The sequence below is a fragment of the Ophidiomyces ophidiicola genome, assembly GCF_022830035.1.
Source record: "Ophidiomyces ophidiicola strain CBS 122913 chromosome Unknown scaffold_2, whole genome shotgun sequence".
NCBI lineage: Eukaryota > Fungi > Ascomycota > Eurotiomycetes > Onygenales > Onygenaceae > Ophidiomyces > Ophidiomyces ophidiicola.
In genome coordinates, this window is record NW_026054642.1 from 367,465 (window position 1) to 386,448 (window position 18,984).

Here is an 18,984-nt window from a genome sequence, read left to right on the forward strand (position 1 = left end):
AGAAAGATCGATTATTGGATTGGTTACGACTATCTTTTAATACACCTGATAACAACTCTATACATGATAAAGAGATTTTGGGGCAAGATGTTAGACTTTCTTTGAATCATAGTCATTCCAAAAAAAAAAAAAAAACACTTTAAGGATTTAGCCTGTTATTCCTTAGTCGTTATGACAATCGTTCACCGCACGGCAACTCATTGATGGTCCTAGCTAGCTAGTTAAGTGACACATGATCATAGACCTGCTTCCCCTCCCACCCCCCTTTTTTTGACTCTTTGTGTCTCCTCACATCGTTGATCGCATTGATATGCCCAGGGCAGCGTCAACCCGCTTCAGTGCCTCTTGAAGGCGCTTCGGCTCGACTGAGAAAGACAGCCGGACCCAGCCCTTAGCTTTGGGCCTTCCGCTGCAATTCTGACCAGAGGTGACCAGAACCCCTGCACCCCGCAGCTTTTCTATCATCAGATTCTCGTCCTCCCAAGTTTTCGCTCTTGGCGCCAGCCGAGCGAAAATATTCGATCCAGCGCTCACTGGGATGTAGGCAACATTGCGCCTCGTGAAGAATTCGGTTATTAGCATATACGCTTCGGCGAGCCGTGCAGAATTGAGTGTGATCAAGAATGGCAAGGTCGGAGAGGATAAAAGGGCTGTGGTGAATGCTGTCGATAATACTGATGCTTGGGAGCTTCGTGTCTCAGTTAGCTGAGAAATTAACTTCGGATTCCCCTGTGTCACGGTGAAGCTCTGAGATACATCAGCTTAAAGTGCGCATCTGCTGGATTAGCTAACATACCAGTCTATATTTTCCAGCACCAAAACCTCTGTCAATGCTCCATATTGTATGTATCCGCGCTCGGTCACATTTCAGAGCCCGGGTATTTAAAGATAAAGCAGAAATAAAGGGATGAGGTTCCGTTATCTCCGCACAAGAGAATGCTGTCAAAGCATATTCCTCATCTGAGATGAAATGAATATCCTTGCTCTGGCAAAATTTCAAACATCCTTCTAGCATATCTTGAGAGTAGCAACGGCCTAGAGTTTTGTGTGGATTTGTCAGGATAAGAGCTCGGATGCGGCAATGGACTTTTTGCACGTCAATGGTCAGCCTTGACATTATGGCCTTCGAAGACATGCTGCAAAGTCCTGTCATATCAATCTCAATAGGTCGAAAAATGGAGCGGTGACGTATCCGCAGATCAGATCCAACTATTTACTGTTAAATTTGCTCCATGCAGTGGAGAAATGTTGCCGAACTCTTTTCCTGCCAGGCAGGCGGGAACGAACCAGACTCTGGATATCCTACCTGGAATCAGTACCCCATCTCCTTGCTCACATATACTCGACAGTAAAGCATCTATTGCCTCTACGGCACCCGCCGCTGTAGCTATGTCTGCTTTTAATACTTGTGTAAGTGGGTTGAAATAGTTGTTGAAAAATTTTGTTGAAGTTTCTAGCAAGCGTGCATGACCTGCATCTGTTTGTTGATTGATGACCAGCTATAAATCCTGAAAAGATTAGCCACACATGAATTATGAAGGATGGGGGACTATAGACGTTGCGTACCTGTGATAACGAATTCTCAGCTGTGACATCTTTTCCTATGTTTTCTAACTCTTCTTGAAGTAGGTAATTATCCTCCGTTGTAAGATCAATACTCGAACACTCCGCGGTTTGATAGCTGTCTGTGTATTTTTGCATCTTGTTTTCCTGCGCTGTATTACCAAGTATGTCGGTGTTTTGATAGTAGGATGTTGTTAGGGTGTGACCAGTTATAAGTATTTTGGTTTATAAAATTTCAGCGACGAACTGGCACAGAAGGTCTTTGATTGGTATTTCCCTGGGCTTTTTTTGGCACCACCAAGTACCATCATCATGGTGCTTTTATCATTCTCAGGAATGGGGAGGGGACCATAAATAAGCAAAATGTAAACTTGGGCACGTAGACATGATTCAGCTCCCATAGCTACAGTATGCCCTACGTCTTTGTTAAAGTATGCCAATCACTTTCCTCGTGTTACTCGGCCCGCTGCTAGAGATAACGGACAGATCTGTGGAACCGCCCGCTATGACTTGCTTTTTCCACCAAACGTGCAGCCAAGGCATATCACAAGGTTGCGCTCTACTCCGTATGGGCCAGCGTCTTCAAACTGCATTGGGCAAATGGATCGGGCACTGCATGCAGGGCTAGCTTCTAGTTACCAGCCAACGTAGCGGCGGACTAGTTGGAAGAGCGATGGATTTAGAGCGTCTTGCGCCTGCATCTCCAATCATTGCTAAAGGAATGTCCCAAACGTCACATCCCAACAAATTCATGAACCTTTTACCCAAGGTTGGATATATGGATGCAATCATGGTATAAGGACAAATCTCGACGCCAACATTTTACGGCGTATGTTTCCTAGACTCCTACGTAAGGTCTTCTGTTTCATGATGCCGCCCGCAGTAGGCTAAGAGCGACGTTTCGGGTAGTACTCCACATGCGTGCGTGTGGGTGTGGTACGGCGTGCTCCGTACAATGCTCTTTTCTAGGAAACAGGAACAGAGTGATGCTTCTTAAAGCTTCGTCAAACAAAGGAACGCCATTTATGAATTAGCTGTTTCCGAGAGACAGGTTATACAGTCCACATCACTGAGGCCAAAACGGCGCTATCAACGCCTGCTCCCCTTTACTTGGTTTTCCAGCGGGTAGTTTCTTTTAAGAGTACGGAGTAGACGGCGTCCTTCGGCTTCTTAACGAGCTAGAATAAACACTCCGTACGTCCATCCCGGCTGACGACAGGATCGGCAGTTTCCGGGGCACTGGAACTCGATGAACCGCGGAACGCACCCCGGGTGCAACAATGCTGAGGATGAAGCAAAGGGTTGCAGCTCCTGGCCATGTTCGGAATCTAGCCCCTCGTTGCCTAATCAATCTTCCGAATGGAATGCAAGGTACTCAGTATGCTGGCACGAAGGACGGCACCTTGCGTCGGTTGCGCGAGCGAAATCTAACATCTTCTGGGTGGGGTGCTTAACTAGCTATTCTTCTAATAGTCGGCAACAGTTGTGAAAGGATAGAATGCCAGCAAGAGGAGACTTGTATTTGGATTGTATGGAAGTACTCCGTACTCCGGATCGCCTTGTTGACAGAAAGCTCAGATTAACCGCAGCCCGACCCGCCGCCACTAACCAAATATAGTTAGCTAGTTAGATTCCTGCGGCTGCGCTTGACCGTTTTGAGAAATTGGAAGCAAGCACCTGGCCTGCTTGGCGCCGCTCGGCCTCCTAAGAGATTTGCGACTGCCTCATCGGGAAAGTGGACTTCGGCTGATAGGCGGTGAAGACGCTTAGGGCGGAGATCTTCTATTTACGACGTATTTAGCTATGCTGTCTCTAGTAGATAGTTTATCGCTATGTGCTCCAAATAGGCAAAAGCAGAGCGACGACACGAGTACTGAGTAACTATCGGGTATAGAGCACGCGAAACTTAACACCATGGGCCGAGGCTTCCAACATATTGCACGGTTTCTAGGGAGTACGGAGTACACCTGTGGTATCCTTCCTTCCATTATAAATGTGCCTTTAGTTTGCCCTATTTGACGTATTCGGTGCACCCCCTGCTTATTTTTGCTATTTGTATACCAGTAACCAGGTTAACTGTTTCCGAAGTCCTGGCTAGCATACAACGGCTACTGTCAGTGCAGCATGGGCCCTTTAAATAGGATATGATTTGCAAGGTTGAATATTCATCGGCACGGCGTACGGAGTGCATAATATATTTAGGTCTTGTTAGCCCTAGTCGGTGAACACTATGCCCAAGAGTCGGGTAAAGAAACATTGATGCTCTAGGGTAAAAAACACATACCATGTGAAATTAATTCTGTCATTTTTTACCTCAATGCAAAAAGGGATTCATGAGGATACACAAATCACCATGTTAAAAAACCGCTGCAGCCCCGTTTGTCAAACATAATATACCCAATAACAAAGACTTGCCTTGTTCATGCTGTGTTCCAGAACTGATACACATGTAGCTATGCGTATTCACAGTACTCTGTGCATCGGGTGGAATTCCAAGCAGTGGAATTTCAGCCATCCAATCGAAATTTGTCGATGAATTAATGTGATGCGTTGTTGAGCTACATATAGTCGATATAGCATTGCATATATGTAGATTAGATAAATATGTATGGATTGTTGCCGGCTAAATCTAAATGAACCTTTGATCTGAGTGGGCCTTCTTAACCACATATGTGATATATCTTTGTTGACCTCAGCCAGGTTTCAAAGTTCAGATGTTATATGCAGTGCCTATTCAGAAGTGCCGCTCACTCTACAAGGTATAACGACAATGCCATCGGCTGTGGGCATCTGGATGAGCCTAGCTGGATTTCTGACAGTGTGGTGCGTAGTCTTTGTTGTCTAGGGGGCTGCTACTTATCCAGCAGAGCGCTGCTTATCAAGGGATATCGCTAACGGTTGTGACCTGGACAGAACTTCATGATAGAGTAAGCCAAAGCGTAGAGGTTCGCCGGGGAAGTCCAAGTGGCGGGTGGGGTGGAAACGGGGGCCGGATCACGCAAGATGGGATAGAAAATAGGCCGCACATAAAATATACACAACATGACAGATTGTGGGATAAGCTGTTGTATTTTACTCCTTTCTTCTTTTGGACGGGAAGTGCCCTTGGGAGCCCATACGATTGATCTTCCACGGACAGATCAGATGGAACGCATAGAATGTCAACTAGTTATACTTCCAGACAGCCATCAGCTACACAGCCCTATAATAAAGGAAAACTCACGCATCTTCATGACTTTGGAGCGCCCCCCCCCTCCCCGCGTCGTTTCGGTTTGGCCGGGACAAGTTTGTTCGCCACTCTAGGCTAAACATAGGCTAGCCGCGCTTTTAGCCGCCCAAGCGCCGCAAAAGCTTGACGTTTCATCGCGGTTGCGCCCCCAACTCGAAGGCACAAACCAGAAGCACGCCCGAAACGCCGCCTTTCTCGATCCCACCAGACCACCTCCACTGCCTTCCTTCGCATAGCGCGACGCCTTGTTCCTAGAGCCTTTTTTTTGTGTACATCTTAACGCCTCTCGTTACGAAAGCCGAAACCCCATTTCGACGCCACCTTCCTGCGCTTCTGTTTCGTATTTTTTTCCCTTTTTACGATTCCTTTGATTCGTAGCCGCTCTTTAACGCTTCTTTCGTGACACTCGTCATTCGCTGCCATTTATTTGTTTGAATATAGCTGCAAATGGAGAACGCAAATCTGTGGACTCGGAGATCGAAGTATGCTGCCCTTACAGTTGAATTTACTACGGGACGCGCCCTCCGCCATACAGGCGAACTAATTCAGTATTCAGCTCTAGCAGGCTTTCTTTGTCAACTACGGATACTCGAGACATACACGGAAAGTCCGAGCCTCAGAGAGGCTCGTCCAAGCGGTTTGGCGGTGACGGCCGGTCGAATCCCTTCAACGCAATTTCTCCTCTATCCACAACCGTCTCATCACCGTCCACAAACGCTTCTTCTGCCTTTGGGCTCGGCTCCGGGGCATTCGCCTCCTTTGGTTCCGCAGCAAAAACCCCCAAAACGCCGGGTGCCTTTGACTTCGCCTCTTCAAAACCCCGACCCCCAAAAACAGAAGGCGAACATGGTGGAACCGGACCTAAGAGCGTCAAATCTAAAGGCTCATCGTCTTCTCTCAACAGTTCTCATACTAGTGGGCCCAAAGAGCATTCCATAAAGTCAACATGGGTTGTCTGGTACCGCCCTCCTACACCGAAATATTCCGATTATGAAAAATCTACAATAGCCTTGGCATCTATATCATCCGTCGAAAGTTTTTGGACAGTGTACTCACATTTGAAGCGACCTTCTCTGTTACCTACCGTTTCCGATTATCACATTTTTAAGAAGGGCATTCGCCCAGTTTGGGAAGATCAAGCAAACAAAAAGGGCGGGAAATGGATTGTTCGGTTGAAAAAGGGAGTGGCCGATCGTTATTGGGAAGATCTTTTGCTAGCTATGATAGGCGACCAGTTTGCTGAAGCGAGCGACGAGGTCTGCGGGGCAGTTCTTAGCGTTCGTAGCGGCGAGGATGTCTTGAGCGTGTGGACAAAGATTGATGGGGGGCGTAATATTAAGATCAGGTATATTCTTTCTAAATTTTATATCTGAATCCCCTAACAGGCAACAGAGAGACAATTAAGCGGTTATTGAATTTCCCATCGGATACCAACATTGTGTGGAAAAGCCATGATGATAGCATAGCACAAAGGACCGCCATTGACCAGGCTCGGCAAGACAAGGCTACCGGGAACCAGGGTACCGACCGTCGACGTGGTACTCACACTGACGATTCTACAACCGAAAAGGGCAAAGGCGCTGCATCTTGAATTTCGCATCCTCTTTGATTCGTGTATAACTAGGTAGTGCTTTGGCTTTCTTTTTCTTTATATATTTTCCGTTCTTTTTTTGTCTTCAATTTTTCTCTAGCCTTGGAAACCCTTCATTCCTCTTTTTGCATTTAATATGGCGACATCAGTGTTGATGGATGCAGTGGATGTTTATTGGGGAAGACATTCTTAGTTCAAATGATTTTCATGAAGACTCTGGGTTTCACTCAGGGAGTAATAAAAATGTAACCCAATCATATAAATTATCTCAGTGTAGTTCCTTGTTTTGTGATCTGCGAGCATTCTCATGTTCTGGCTTATATGTAAATCGGCTCCCAAACTGCCATGAAGTCAAACTGACCTAAACAGCAAGTGGCGCGTTGATGCAATCACTGAATTCTGGCCAAACACATTTACCCCCCTCAACCCCCCTCTGTCCCCTCTTTTTTGTGCGAGTTGACATTTAATTACTGCCTTTTAACAATACTTTTCTAAATTTGCAACCCACCGTCCTGCCTCTCACATGGGCCTCGTAGCCAGCCTAGTGTCCTCATGATTTAATTCTCTCCTTTGCACAACGCACACGACCAACCCAACCCCCTGGCCGACGCGCTTGGTTACAACTTCAGATGCATGGCGTGAGGAAGGACGGTGTACTTGACAACAGTGTCAGAAATCTTGACCAGCATACTGTATGTTTATACAACCAAAGTGATTGATGACTGAGTGATCCCAGTGACTACTAGTGATCTATTGCTGATTTGTATTATTTGACATAGGTCCATCTTACACCTGGTCCTTTCAATGTCCGGCAATCACAGGAAACCAAGGCTGGCTTTGGCCTTAGTGCTGGGAAAAAAGAGAGGTGGCTGTCTCCCCGAGATCCGCATGTAGTGGATGTAGGCTCACAATTGAAATAGTGGGCCTGTCGGAGCAGCCGATACGATGCAACTTGCTGACGAAAAGAGGCTTTTGGGGAACTATCGGTATGCCTTCCGGTTGACTTGTTATATCGCCCTGCTGGGGCATTTCAGCTGACAAGAGTCGCTGTATAGGGCCGACCCAAATGCAGTTAAAATAAATACTCCTGGTACATCGACTATCACCAAACCAAAATCTATTTCAGCTCTCAAAGTACGATGAACGGTTGCTTTCTACCACCCCTTTTGTCCCCGACTAACCGATATATAGTCCCTTTCGACCTTCAAGCCTACGAATACCCTTGGTCATCGTGCAAAAAAACCCGCCACCATTAGCCCATTTTTTGTATCAAAACCTGGTATAGAGATATCAGTCAACGAAAGTGGTGGCTCCCCACGAAAGAAGAGAAAGACTGAGAATGCGGCTGTAATCGAACTGGACGACGAGGAAACTATTATACCAAACTCTGCATCATCCACAAATCCCACCTCTATTATAAGCAAATCTCTACTTCGAAACTCCCCAAATAGTCGGGTGAAATCAAGAGGGCTGCCATCATTATCTGAGTATTGGGAAACCAAAGACACTCAATGCGGCCCATGTTCGACTGAAGATAAAAAAGCATCCTCTAGCTGTTCCAGCAACCAACTTGAGTGCTTCGATCCGGAAGCTTTTATGAAAAGTGCAAAGCAAGAACGTGTCGATCGCGCAGCGGCTCAAAGTTCCAATCAGAACTGCCAAAAGATGGACTCTGTTATATCAGCTGTTGAGATCCCTGTCTACAGGTCAAGTGAAAATCGAATGCGAGACACCCGTAATCAAAAGGCTTCTGACGGTCATAAATTAATAAGGCAAGATAGTCCTGATGAACTGCAAGGTGACAGAACGCAAGGTGACTTCTGGAAAACACGAACTGTGTCACCGAGCGACATACAGCCCACTCAATTTTCATCGACCTCTCGGACCCAAACCAGGCTCAGGAATAGAGATACAGAAGATGCAAAATTCCCTCTTACTGTTTTCCATTCTGGGGTTAGTGCGATCAATGAGCCTTCGCAGCTTGTAGTGGACAAAAGTGGGTTTACCCTTCGTGTTAAGGCGACCAAAAATCGGTTGTCGTCCAACACGTACGATATCAAGAAGGTTATTAAAATACTCCATGACGACCGAAGTAGCCTTTCAAAAATCCGTCTCAAGTTTTCAAAATCTTCTACTTCAAGCGACACTGCGGATATGATATTCGCAAACGGTGAAGATCGTGAGACGTTTTGTGGCCTTCTTCAACGCCTAGTACCGGGCGTTAAGAAGAATTTAAAGGAAAGGTAATTGATTCACCTGGATGGACTTAGTTTACCGAAACTAACTCGATCTAGTTCCTGGATGGATAGGGCATTCGCCAGTGAAAGATCTGCGAGGCCCTCATCCCATCTCAAAAGACCAAGCCCAAAAGAAATTGTAAATGATTATGTTTTTTTCCCAGGACCATCAAAAATTAAACGCTCCAAACTCAGCGATCGACTTCTAAATGAATCCGCTGATTCTTCAAAGGAGATGACGATTCCAATCCGGGCACAGAGAGCCTTTAATTCTGCAAGCCTCGGGACACCAGCCGAGTCATTCTCTAATCCCTGCCATGCCCACCCTCAAGCGAGTGAGCTACACGGAGGCATACCCATCCCTGTTAGAATTTACCAGAAAACTACGCCCAATACGCATATGACACGGTCAAGCGCACGCCAGAAACGTGTATCTATCGAGAGGTATGTCCGCACCTCCTTCTCAACTGCCGAACGTGTGAAATACTCACCTTGTACAAAGCGATGAAGAGATACTATCAGAGATACCCATTGGTTTGAAGACTGAAAAGAGATGGACGAAGTAGGTTTATTTAAATACGGCTTTAGATTAGAACTAACTCCTACTAGGCCTCTTATATATCCTAAAACTGGCAAGAAAAGAGCGGAAGTAGAGGCTCACGATTTAACGCGCCTTGGGGATGGGGAGTTCTTGAATGACAATCTCATCAGTTTCTACATTCGATTCCTTGAGCACCACCTAGAACGAAAGCGCGTTGAGGTTCTGCAAAGAACCTACTTTTTTAACACTTTCTTTTACGCCAGTTTAAAGAATACCCCCAAAGGGAAGAAGGGAATAAATTACCAGGGTGTGGAGAAATGGACTAGGGCCATTGATATATTCAGTTGTGACTATGTGGTCATCCCTATAAACGAAAATGCTCATTGGTATATGGCCATCATTTGCAATTTGCCTACTCTATTTGAAGCCAACTCCAACAGTACGCATGTCAAAGACCGTGGGACTACCGTCGACGGCCAAAGCGAGAACGAGAGCTTCGAAGGACCGGAACATGGGTATAATAATGGCCGACTAGCAAAGGGTAAGGATGAAACTTTTACACATTCTTTCAGTTCATTGGTCTCCTCGGGGAAATCGGTAGAATGTTCTTCCCCTATTGGGCATGGGGATATTTCCAAACAATCCATTGATGCGGGGAAAGACGACTGGCCAGAGGAAGACGAGAACCAAATAGCCGTACAATGCAGCCTTCAACACAAGACCTCAGCACCATCCACCCCACGACGTCAGTCCAAGCTGGAGGACAGCCAAGAAAAAAGCTCTACGTTGAGATTAAAAAAGAAGCGGCACAAGTCTCGCCCTTCGTTACCGAAACTCGAGCCGAAACAGCCTGTTATCATTACCTTTGATTCGCTGGGTTGCTCAAGATCACCCACGATCAAAATCTTACGTGAATATCTTGAAGAAGAGGCGAAATCAAAACGAGGCATCACCATAGACAGTAAGACTATCAAAGGAATGACGGCACAACAGATTCCCCTCCAACCCAACTACTCCGACTGCGGCCTCTACCTTTTGGCATATCTTGAAAACTTTGTTCAAGATCCAGATACATTCGTGACCAAACTACTTCAGAGAGAAATGCACGCGACAGCGGACTGGCCAAATTTGAAATCCGGAGTACTTCGCCGTCGTCTCTATGCCTTTTTGAATAAGCTCTATGACGAAGAAGAAGAGCAGCAGAATGGTTCGATGCTAGTAGATACAGAACCACTAAATATATTGCTGGTGGATGCGGAAGTCGAAAGTCCGAAAGAGCAGCAGATGCATATCGAATCCCAACCCGAACCTTCTGCATTGGCCGCCGAGTTTGGTCAATCGAAGGACAGTTCAGAGAAGTCGCCCCTTGAGAAGAACATCAATCCCCGTGCCTCTTCGGATTGTGGTACTTCGGATGGGGCGCCTGGCTGCTGTTCCCGTTTGCCTACCCCCATACCAGGCACACCCCCCATGCCTGATAAGGTATCTCCGCCGCATCTTACCTCTCCGGCTGTTCTCGCGCCAGGCGAGCGGGTCTATTCCACTGACCCTTTCATCGACGAGCTTGAAGAGCTAGTGTATGAGTCACAAGCACCCCGAGAGTTGCGAAAGCTCGACATCGTGGAGGTGCCCGAAACTCCGCCTTCGGTAGAGCGCACGTTGCAGGCTGATCAGATTAATGACGGATACATTCCGAGAAGCCCTATACTGTAAAAACGTTCGAGAATCAAAGGTGGAAACTTGAAGAACGATACTATTTCTTTTATGTGTGAATTTATCATATCTTTTTTACTTATACGATATTTACATGACGTGTGAAGGCCTCTTTCTATTTGCATTTAGTGGAGTATTTTTATTTTCTTGCTGGAGAGCGTGATATGCATATAGTTATGTATAATTTGATATAAGTAACTAAGCCATGTGGATACATAGGATAGTTACATACTCGCTCCAGAATCAATTGTATCAAATGATCAAGCGACTCAACTACGAAGGTGAACGCCTTATTAGGAATATGGCATGGTCATGTTTTGTGTGGTCAACCAAATTGCCAGACATTTGTACATGTCTCTTACTCAGAAGTGACTCAGCAGAATCTAATCTTATCAATCGGGCCAGTTCACGGCAAGCTTAACGACGCCGAGCTCCCACGCGCAGCACAGCAACCATCCACTCCTCCAAGAGCTGCTCTTCTCAATCCCTCAGCTGCTTTGGGCTTCTCCGCCGGCGCCATGCATTCTGCCCTCAACCGCATCCAAGGCGTGTTCGGCTTTTTCACCAGTGTTGCATTGGTGCTGGGAGTGTTAACTGCTTTCTCTGTCGTGCTACACCCTGCCGAGCCCATCACAAGTGTGAAATTATCAAATATACAAGTGTAAGATGGCATCTCTGCTTTCTAATCAATGGGTATTTTACTTGAGTCTGTATTTTATATTTGACTGACATTTGTCGCTCCTAAACAGCGTCAGAGGTCGACCACATTATTACTCTGTTAAAAGAGAGGAATACGCCCAAATAAAATTTGATTTAGATGCTGGTACGTTTTCGATCCCCGGCTCCCTCCAGATCTTCCAAAAGACGAGAATGAAAGACCGAAACGTTTGCTAACAGCTCCAATCCCAGATCTTTCCTCCCTCTTCAATTGGAACACTAAGCAGCTTTTCGTTTATGTTCTTGCATCCTATCCCTCCACTGTTTCTACGAGCTCCTCTTCCCCGAAGAATCTCACTGCCATTACCGAATCCGTAATTTGGGACACTATAATCCCCGCAACTGTCTCACCATATTCATTCTCGTCTCTCAGATCACGTTATTTCCCCAGCACATCAAGTGCCGATAAAAAGAAAACGCGCCAGAACGCTAATACTAAGAAAGCGCAAAAAATCCCTGGCAAAATAAAACTGCGCAATCAGAGGCCCAAGTACCAAATCACTGATATCTCCGGCTCTGTTGCGGAAAGGAAGAATGCGTCGTTAATTGTCGGATGGAATGTTCAGCCTTGGATTGGCGCGCTACAGTGGAATGCAGGAACGAACATTGAAAACAATCTTGCTGGAATTTTTACGCCTGCCTTTATTCCAGGCGCAAGAGCGGGTAGAAGCGAATCGTTTAACTTTCCACCATTGAAGGGAAAGACTACGTCGTCTCAGAAGTAGGCTACGTCAAATTCTCCATAGAACCCACATCTCATAATATCTCTTTTAACTCATTTTTACCGCTGTACAAAAAAAACTTTTTGGACTTGTTCCATTTATCAGCACCGCTCCAAGCGCATAAGCAGATTGGGCCGTGGTTAGAGACTACAAGTCGCCTGTACATAATACGTATGTATGTACATGACATGCTTCAACCATACTTCACAGCAGTCTCTCAATTTGGCTTTGCCAGGTGCCACTATCTATGTCGGCTGAGCGAAGGCGTGGACGTTTTAGGGTGTTAATTAGGTATCGCCGGAACTTCCTGCGCCATCGAAAGTAGGGGGGTATCGATAACATTATTCTCCAATATTGCGAGTCGTAAGGATAGAGACTGCTCCGGGAAAGAGCGTCGCATGGGACACTCAAAAGAATACACGTTCAAGAACTACTGCCACCCGCTGACCGCTTTCACACGCTGCATCAAGGCGAAATAGCATATTCTCTAGTTCAACGGTTGCGCCGGAGCCCAATTCTGCTGTACCGGACTACCGTCAGGCGTATGTCCATTTACAGTAGGGTTAAAGGAAGAAATAGGGGCGGGATGGTGGAAGTCCCTTGAAACCTCGCCGCCATTCTGGATGCGTTTTGAAAATATGCACGGTGCCGGCCGGGCAACAAGGCGGCCAGCAGGTCCTCTTGCCCGACGGTCATAATAGACGTATTCGCAGTAGAAGGCATGGATATGCCCTGGGAAGTACCTGTATCAAAGAGGCACGTCAGAAGCAAGGACTGGGCTGTTGGTCACAGGTGGTCGACGCACCCAAGCATGGTAAGCACGATGTTAATTAACAAATCTGTCGAGCAGCCGCCGACGAAGAAGACGCCGAGAGGCGGTACTAAATGAAGAAAATAGTCAGCATCGCTTAATTTTCTTCTAGAACGTCACATACAGAAGAGTGTCCCAATGATAAGGATGAAGGCAGAGCACAATTCGGCCATTTTGCAAAATATCCGATCGAAAATAACGCGCGTGCAGCTGGCGAGTATTCGTAAAGCTCGGTGTCTGTGCTGGCAAAACCCTGAGAATGAAAATAAGATATGGGGGCAAGCGGCAGCTGAATTTAGACAGTAATCGTGAATTCAATGAAGCCGCAAGTCTGTGGCAGAAAAGAGAAAACAACACTCTTCTCGCCGATAGCTCTTTCTGTCGCGGCGGAATGTTTGATGCGGAAGCAACCCTCCGTGTGCAGGAAGGAACCGGTACAAAATACTATAAATTTGTCTTGGACAAGGGTGTAAATGCTAATAGCTCGCACACTCGTCGTAGCACTTCAGCTAGCGGGATGGGGCATATGAGTGTACGTATATATGTATACAGCATGTATGTATATACATAACAGAGCCCCTGATGTTGTCAGGCGTCACATTAATTAACCCTGTCGGGGAACGGCGACTCTTGTTCATAGTTCTTCCTCACATTCACTATAGGGGTCAGCTCTACTAATATCATACTCCTCATCCTCATCCTCATCCTCATCCTCATTCTCAAAGAAGTCTGGGTCTCCAAAGCAAGAGGAAAGAGTCATCTCATTATCCTCATGATAGGCTTGTTCATTGCCAAAGTTGTCCTTCAGCATTTGCACAAAAGTATCTCTTCCCTGGAGCCCAATCAGCCACGGGTAGCCTTCTGTAATCTCTGCGTTGCCTTCCGAAGTGCTGGCTGGTTCTGTGGCATGATTTGGTGGTGTAGGGAGGCCATGGCGCATTAATGAAGAGGGGGCTGCTGCTCTTGAGGTGTGTTGTTCTACAACCGATATGTTATCATGGGTGAACCGGCCATCAAATTCTCCATGTATTGAAAAATCGCCTGGCTGCGTACAATATTGTAATGTGCTGGAAACGGGGCCATTCGTAAAAGCAAATTCCCCGTAAGGCAACAGGCCCAGTCCAGGAAGGCGAGGAGCGGAATGATCAAAAAAAACCTCGGTTTCTTTCTGGATAGGAGATCTTTCAGTCTGTGGTTGATGTTCTCGAATTCTTTCGACGTAGGCAACCAGTTGAGAGTGTAGTGTAGAAGTATCTTGGTGTTCCATACATGTATTTTGGTTGGCGGCCATAACCGCCTCTAAATGCTGGATCACAGCAGGAAGCATGCCAACACACTTGGAATCTTGTTGAAATGTAGGTTTGAAAGACGCTGGCTCACATAGATCGTCAGTCTGAACAGTACTGCACCCAAGGCTCAAAGGAATACTGGGATACCCGAGATAATTTTGACAGTGAGGAGGTGACCCGGACATCTTAAAAAAGCTAGACAGCAGGTCTAAACCATTAGGATTTTTTTTGTAACCATCATGCGGGGGAATTTCATTAGTAGGCTGATCTCCCATATTTACTGACACGCCACCCGGGGAGTTCTGGCCTTCCTCGTGTCCAGTCTCATTCGATGATGACATCGAGGACGATTGCTCAGGAATGCTGAACTGATTAGAAGTCAGTTTACTGGCCATTGTACTGTCAGCTCTTTTTAATATACTGATCACCACTTTCACTCTAATTGTCTGCTCAAAACGTGCCACTCTGAAGAAAAACTGCGTATATTCAGCCTTGACTATAAAGTGGAGGTTATAGGAGATACTATCTTTATCCTCCATGATAATATTCGCGTCCAGTAGCCTTTGCTCGTCGACATCTGAAGAAAACGGTACGATCCCTTGAAAGCCACGCATATTCTCGTCCCATGTAAGCCAGTGTGCGGTTGTCGAGAATATAATACTCTTGGTAGAACAGCCCCCAAAATTCAAGTCGCCACGAGCCGGTGAAGTGTATTTTGGAATTAATACAAATTCCTCACCTTCAGCAGCCGGATGCTCAAACGGTTCAAAGGAGAGGTAGTCGGGGTTCCATAAGGCTCCGACAGCGAATTCATCAATACGCAGATTGTGGTCAAAATAGCCAAGGTCCTTAATCCTTATACCAATATGTAAATCTCCAGGTTCCGGGCCGGTATTAGTGAAACAGTCGTGAAGGCGAATAATTTCGCTTACTGTATTGAGCGTAAAGGACGGGCAACGAAAATTTCGGAAAGCCTGTTTATAATGATATTCAGTGGCTAGGACGACCTCAGCCAGGCTCACAATCAAATGGTAAGGCGCTGGCTGCTTTCCTCTTAGACACCCTGGCTGACTGATATCCGCAAAATGTAAAAAGTTTTCAAGAAAAAGAAGTTTTTCGTGTAAGAGGCTGGAAAGAGCTGTCCGAAAACTCTTCTCCCAAAGCAACAGCTGTTCCACCTCATCAAGTTTAAAGCCCTTCCAGACTCGAGACATATCAATATGACGGATCGCTGGCGCTTCATGGCAAGGGCCCTTATCTGCCCAAGGCAGATCTCCATCGCGATACAAGTGAATTAAGGGGGAATAAATATCAGCCAAGACGTCCATTGGCGGGAAAGATTTTCCAGTAAGAACGAATTTCTTTTTGGGCAACATTTGGGCACGAAGATTTAGGTCTTTGCTCTCGGACATCTACCACGGCATCTAATATCAGCCATAGCGACGTCCTAGATTCAAATCCAGAAGGGTACTGACACTCATATCAGAGGACAACATCGCTTTGCAGCTAGATGAACTATGGTTTCGATGGCCATATGATGCATTGCCATGGGCCAATCCTGACTGGGAGAATTATCATGAGCCCGATGAACCACTCACAAAGGTTAATTGGCACCCACCGGTTTGGTATATACTTGGAGTTGCGCGTTTTTGTGTTTTTGGAAGACTGACTTTCCCTCGTCATCGCTCTCCCGTAAAGAGGCGGAAGGTTGACAGTTGGACATGGGTGGTAATGACACAGATTAACTTGGATAACGGATATGGCGCTGCAAGGATTTGTAGATATACACTATAGCGACACCGGATAAAGAGCTTAAGATCGACCATGCGTGATTGTCGGTGCTCGAGATGTTTTCGTTCTTCGAAAAGGAAAGGGCCGTGGGGCATTGGCTCGCTTAGAGAGTCAGGCAAGCAGCGAGGTCTTGCCGGGGAGGAGCAATGACTCGGGTGGAAGAGTAGTCAAAGTCGATACATACTGAGGATATCATTACTCTATGTCACGGACAGGGTTCCCGGAAATAAGAATGGCGTGTATTGGTATCTGAAGCAGAGAATGGGGAGTGTGCTATTAAAATGCGCCGCTGTACAGAGAAACTCAGGCGGTCAAGCCTGTATTTTGGGACAACAGGAGGGGATGAAAATCAAACGGCGTCTATGGATGCTCTCGTAGTGACTTGCTCGTTCTTATTGCCCAACTTTGAAATTTGCAAAAATGCGTCAACGCCGTAGCCTTCAAGACTATGGACTTCTAAACTTCCTGCCCAGTATTCCGCATACACTCGACTCATCGGTAAACCCATACCAAGGCGCAAATTGGGCGGTCGTGAGCTAAGCGGCGCGAGAGAGCTTTCATGGTAGGACTTGGATTTATTAGAGCCTCTATTTTTTTCGCCAGGTTGCGCTTTAAGCTCTTGCATCGTCGCGGCCAGGGTGGGAACTAAGCCAAGATTGTGAAGGCGCGTCTCCGTTCGAGGTCCTTTGCAAAATGACCACAGATACGGGAGGATGTCCCGCGGAATTCCCCCACCTTGGTCAGAAACGCGGATGATGACGTGTTGAGGTGCCTCGCAGATCAAGACATCAATCGGAGGCGGGTCGACAGTGGAGTTACCGTATTTCTCAGTAACTGCTTGTATCGAATTCCGTAGTATCTCGCCAATAATGTATTCAAGATGGCCCTGTATATATGGAAAAGTTGCCCCTAGATGACCCTGTACTCTGATCTCGGGCACTTTTTGGCCGGATTCTAGGGAAGGCCGTAACAGATCCTGGGTGAGTTTCCCGCATCGTTCAACCACATCTTTTGCATTGCATTTCAGGAACACCTCGCCAACAAAGTCAGCATTCAGATCAGTGCGTGATGTAGACTCTGGAAAATGCCAAGGCGTATTGAAGGTGTCTGTAAGAGCGAGGTGCTGTTCGGCAATGACTCGTCTTGATATGCGCTGCTCCTGGTCAGTATTGTTACCTTCTATACAATGAACGGGCGCCAGTCATACTGCACGTAGCATAGTATTCATAAACCGATCCATGTGGTCAGGTTTCACCAGGTCTTGACATTCTATGACTCCCATGGCGAGATTAGGGATGACAGTCAGGTGTTCCTTGAGCGTCTTCCGGAGCATGTCGCAATAGCGGGCGTTGTCCTCCAGCGTTCTAATCTCGGGAAGGCAGCGGAACCGTTCGAAGGCCCTGTAATATAGCTCGTAGACATGAGAGAGGTGTGGGTTCATGACGACGACGTAGGGCAGTCTCTGCATGTCGCGCAGACGATGTGCCAGTCTCGTGGGAAGCTCAGTGCGCACATAATTGGCAGAGCTGATCAGTCGATTCTCCGTCAAGGTGCGGCCGAAGAAGGTCAATTGTCGGAGGCTGATCGGCCGGACGTTTCGTTCCACCCATCTACCCAGCGGGCGTCAGTTCTGCAGGCAGCGGCACCGGAAAGAGACAGCACATACTCATCAAGAGACGTGCCAGGCCGCCAGGGCGGAGGGCGCTGCGAGTCTCGCGACAACTGCCTTGCAAGCGGGCGGCGTGCCCGCGGAATGTCCTGCCAGCACTGACGGGATCTGCAGCACAACATCGCGCCCTGCCATTCACGCATTCAGGCGGTTAGCAGACGCAACGGCACGGCAGCAGAGAGCAGGCAAGGAGCGTCTCATCAGCATCGCCCGAGACAACACATCGCAGGGGGGCTAGGACATGGCCGCGGGCTGGGTGGTGCAGAGGCAGCTCCGGGAGCGCCAGGGATGGGGTTTTGGGTGTGACCGCAAAGGTCGTGTCATGCCGGGCGGTGAAACTTGCCACTTCGGCGGCCACAGCGCCTGAACCCGACACCGGCCCTCTCGCCCGTCGTCATCGCCGTCGCGATCTGGTCTCTTACCTATCAGTTAGTTGGTTGATCTCTACGGGGTAACTACAGGGCCACGACTCCCCTGGACACGCCGGCTGGGCGCTGACTCGCGGCCTCTACGGCTGCTGGCTCTGCTCTGAGTCCCTGCAGCCTAGCTCACGGCACCGCTTAGCCCAGCGCCGCCGCTAACTACATAGTTAATGAACTAATAGCTAAGTACTCTGTACATGATAGCTGTTCCCTGTCCGCGGCTGGTGGGCGAGGTTTCTTTTTTCTCTGTGCGTTTGGACTTTGGCCTGGCAGATCCATGTCTTGCAGGGCCGGCTGCGGAGGCAAAGCAGCAAACTGCAAAGCACCCAGGCTGCTGCAGCCCTGTGTTCTGCAGCCTGTCTGCCCAGAGCGGCGCTGCCCCAGTAGTATGTATGTGGCATCGGTGCCTTGTCGTGGCAAACAGCTGGTGAATGGAGAACCATGCCACGTCACTCTTAGACTTCCCTGCTGCCCTCCTGCTATACCACCGCCACCCACAGTGACTGCCCAGATGCCGTGTGAATAGCAGACCGGTCGTGGCAGTTGGCTTCTCGCCGCGCTTGCCCAGCACTAGGCCATGGCGTAGACTGTGGACACAGCGGGGTTTGCATCAACCCTGATTACGTGAATTTTGGCATGCAGGAAATATACTGCTGCTGTCCTTGAACCACTGCTGGTCTGTTGCGTGC

General features: G+C 47.6%; 6 protein-coding genes across 6 annotated transcripts; 3 read left to right on the top strand and 3 right to left on the bottom strand.

Annotated features, from left to right (window-relative positions):
* Positions 1-288: 288 nt before the first annotated feature.
* Positions 289-1,701, bottom strand: LOZ57_000734 (uncharacterized protein; the record flags this gene model as incomplete). Its single annotated transcript, XM_049249832.1, has 4 exons — positions 289-747; positions 797-1,209; positions 1,307-1,499; positions 1,567-1,701. The coding sequence occupies 4 exons, from the start codon at positions 1,699-1,701 to the stop codon at positions 289-291; spliced, it is 1,200 nt and encodes a 399-aa protein (XP_049110992.1).
* A 3,538-nt stretch (positions 1,702-5,239) lies between these two features.
* Positions 5,240-6,383, top strand: LOZ57_000735 (uncharacterized protein; the record flags this gene model as incomplete). Its single annotated transcript, XM_049249833.1, has 3 exons — positions 5,240-5,274; positions 5,355-6,137; positions 6,185-6,383. 3 exons carry the CDS (start codon positions 5,240-5,242, stop codon positions 6,381-6,383), a joined length of 1,017 nt encoding a protein of 338 aa, XP_049110993.1.
* Positions 6,384-7,012: 629 nt separating this feature from the next.
* LOZ57_000736 (uncharacterized protein) lies at positions 7,013-10,874 on the top strand (the record flags this gene model as incomplete). Its single annotated transcript, XM_049249834.1, has 8 exons — positions 7,013-7,075; positions 7,163-7,248; positions 7,304-7,369; positions 7,439-7,517; positions 7,575-8,626; positions 8,678-9,064; positions 9,123-9,182; positions 9,230-10,874. 8 exons carry the CDS (start codon positions 7,013-7,015, stop codon positions 10,872-10,874), a joined length of 3,438 nt encoding a protein of 1,145 aa, XP_049110994.1.
* Positions 10,875-11,392: 518 nt separating this feature from the next.
* On the top strand, positions 11,393-12,316 carry SPC3 (Signal peptidase complex subunit; the record flags this gene model as incomplete). Its single annotated transcript, XM_049249835.1, has 3 exons — positions 11,393-11,535; positions 11,624-11,697; positions 11,784-12,316. The coding sequence occupies 3 exons, from the start codon at positions 11,393-11,395 to the stop codon at positions 12,314-12,316; spliced, it is 750 nt and encodes a 249-aa protein (XP_049110995.1).
* A 1,442-nt stretch (positions 12,317-13,758) lies between these two features.
* Positions 13,759-16,136, bottom strand: LOZ57_000738 (uncharacterized protein; the record flags this gene model as incomplete). Its single annotated transcript, XM_049249836.1, has 3 exons — positions 13,759-15,825; positions 15,889-15,975; positions 16,032-16,136. 3 exons carry the CDS (start codon positions 16,134-16,136, stop codon positions 13,759-13,761), a joined length of 2,259 nt encoding a protein of 752 aa, XP_049110996.1.
* Positions 16,137-16,553: 417 nt separating this feature from the next.
* On the bottom strand, positions 16,554-17,645 carry PKP2 (putative protein kinase; the record flags this gene model as incomplete). Its single annotated transcript, XM_049249837.1, has 2 exons — positions 16,554-17,363; positions 17,412-17,645. 2 exons carry the CDS (start codon positions 17,643-17,645, stop codon positions 16,554-16,556), a joined length of 1,044 nt encoding a protein of 347 aa, XP_049110997.1.
* Between the last annotated feature and the right edge of the window lie 1,339 nt (positions 17,646-18,984).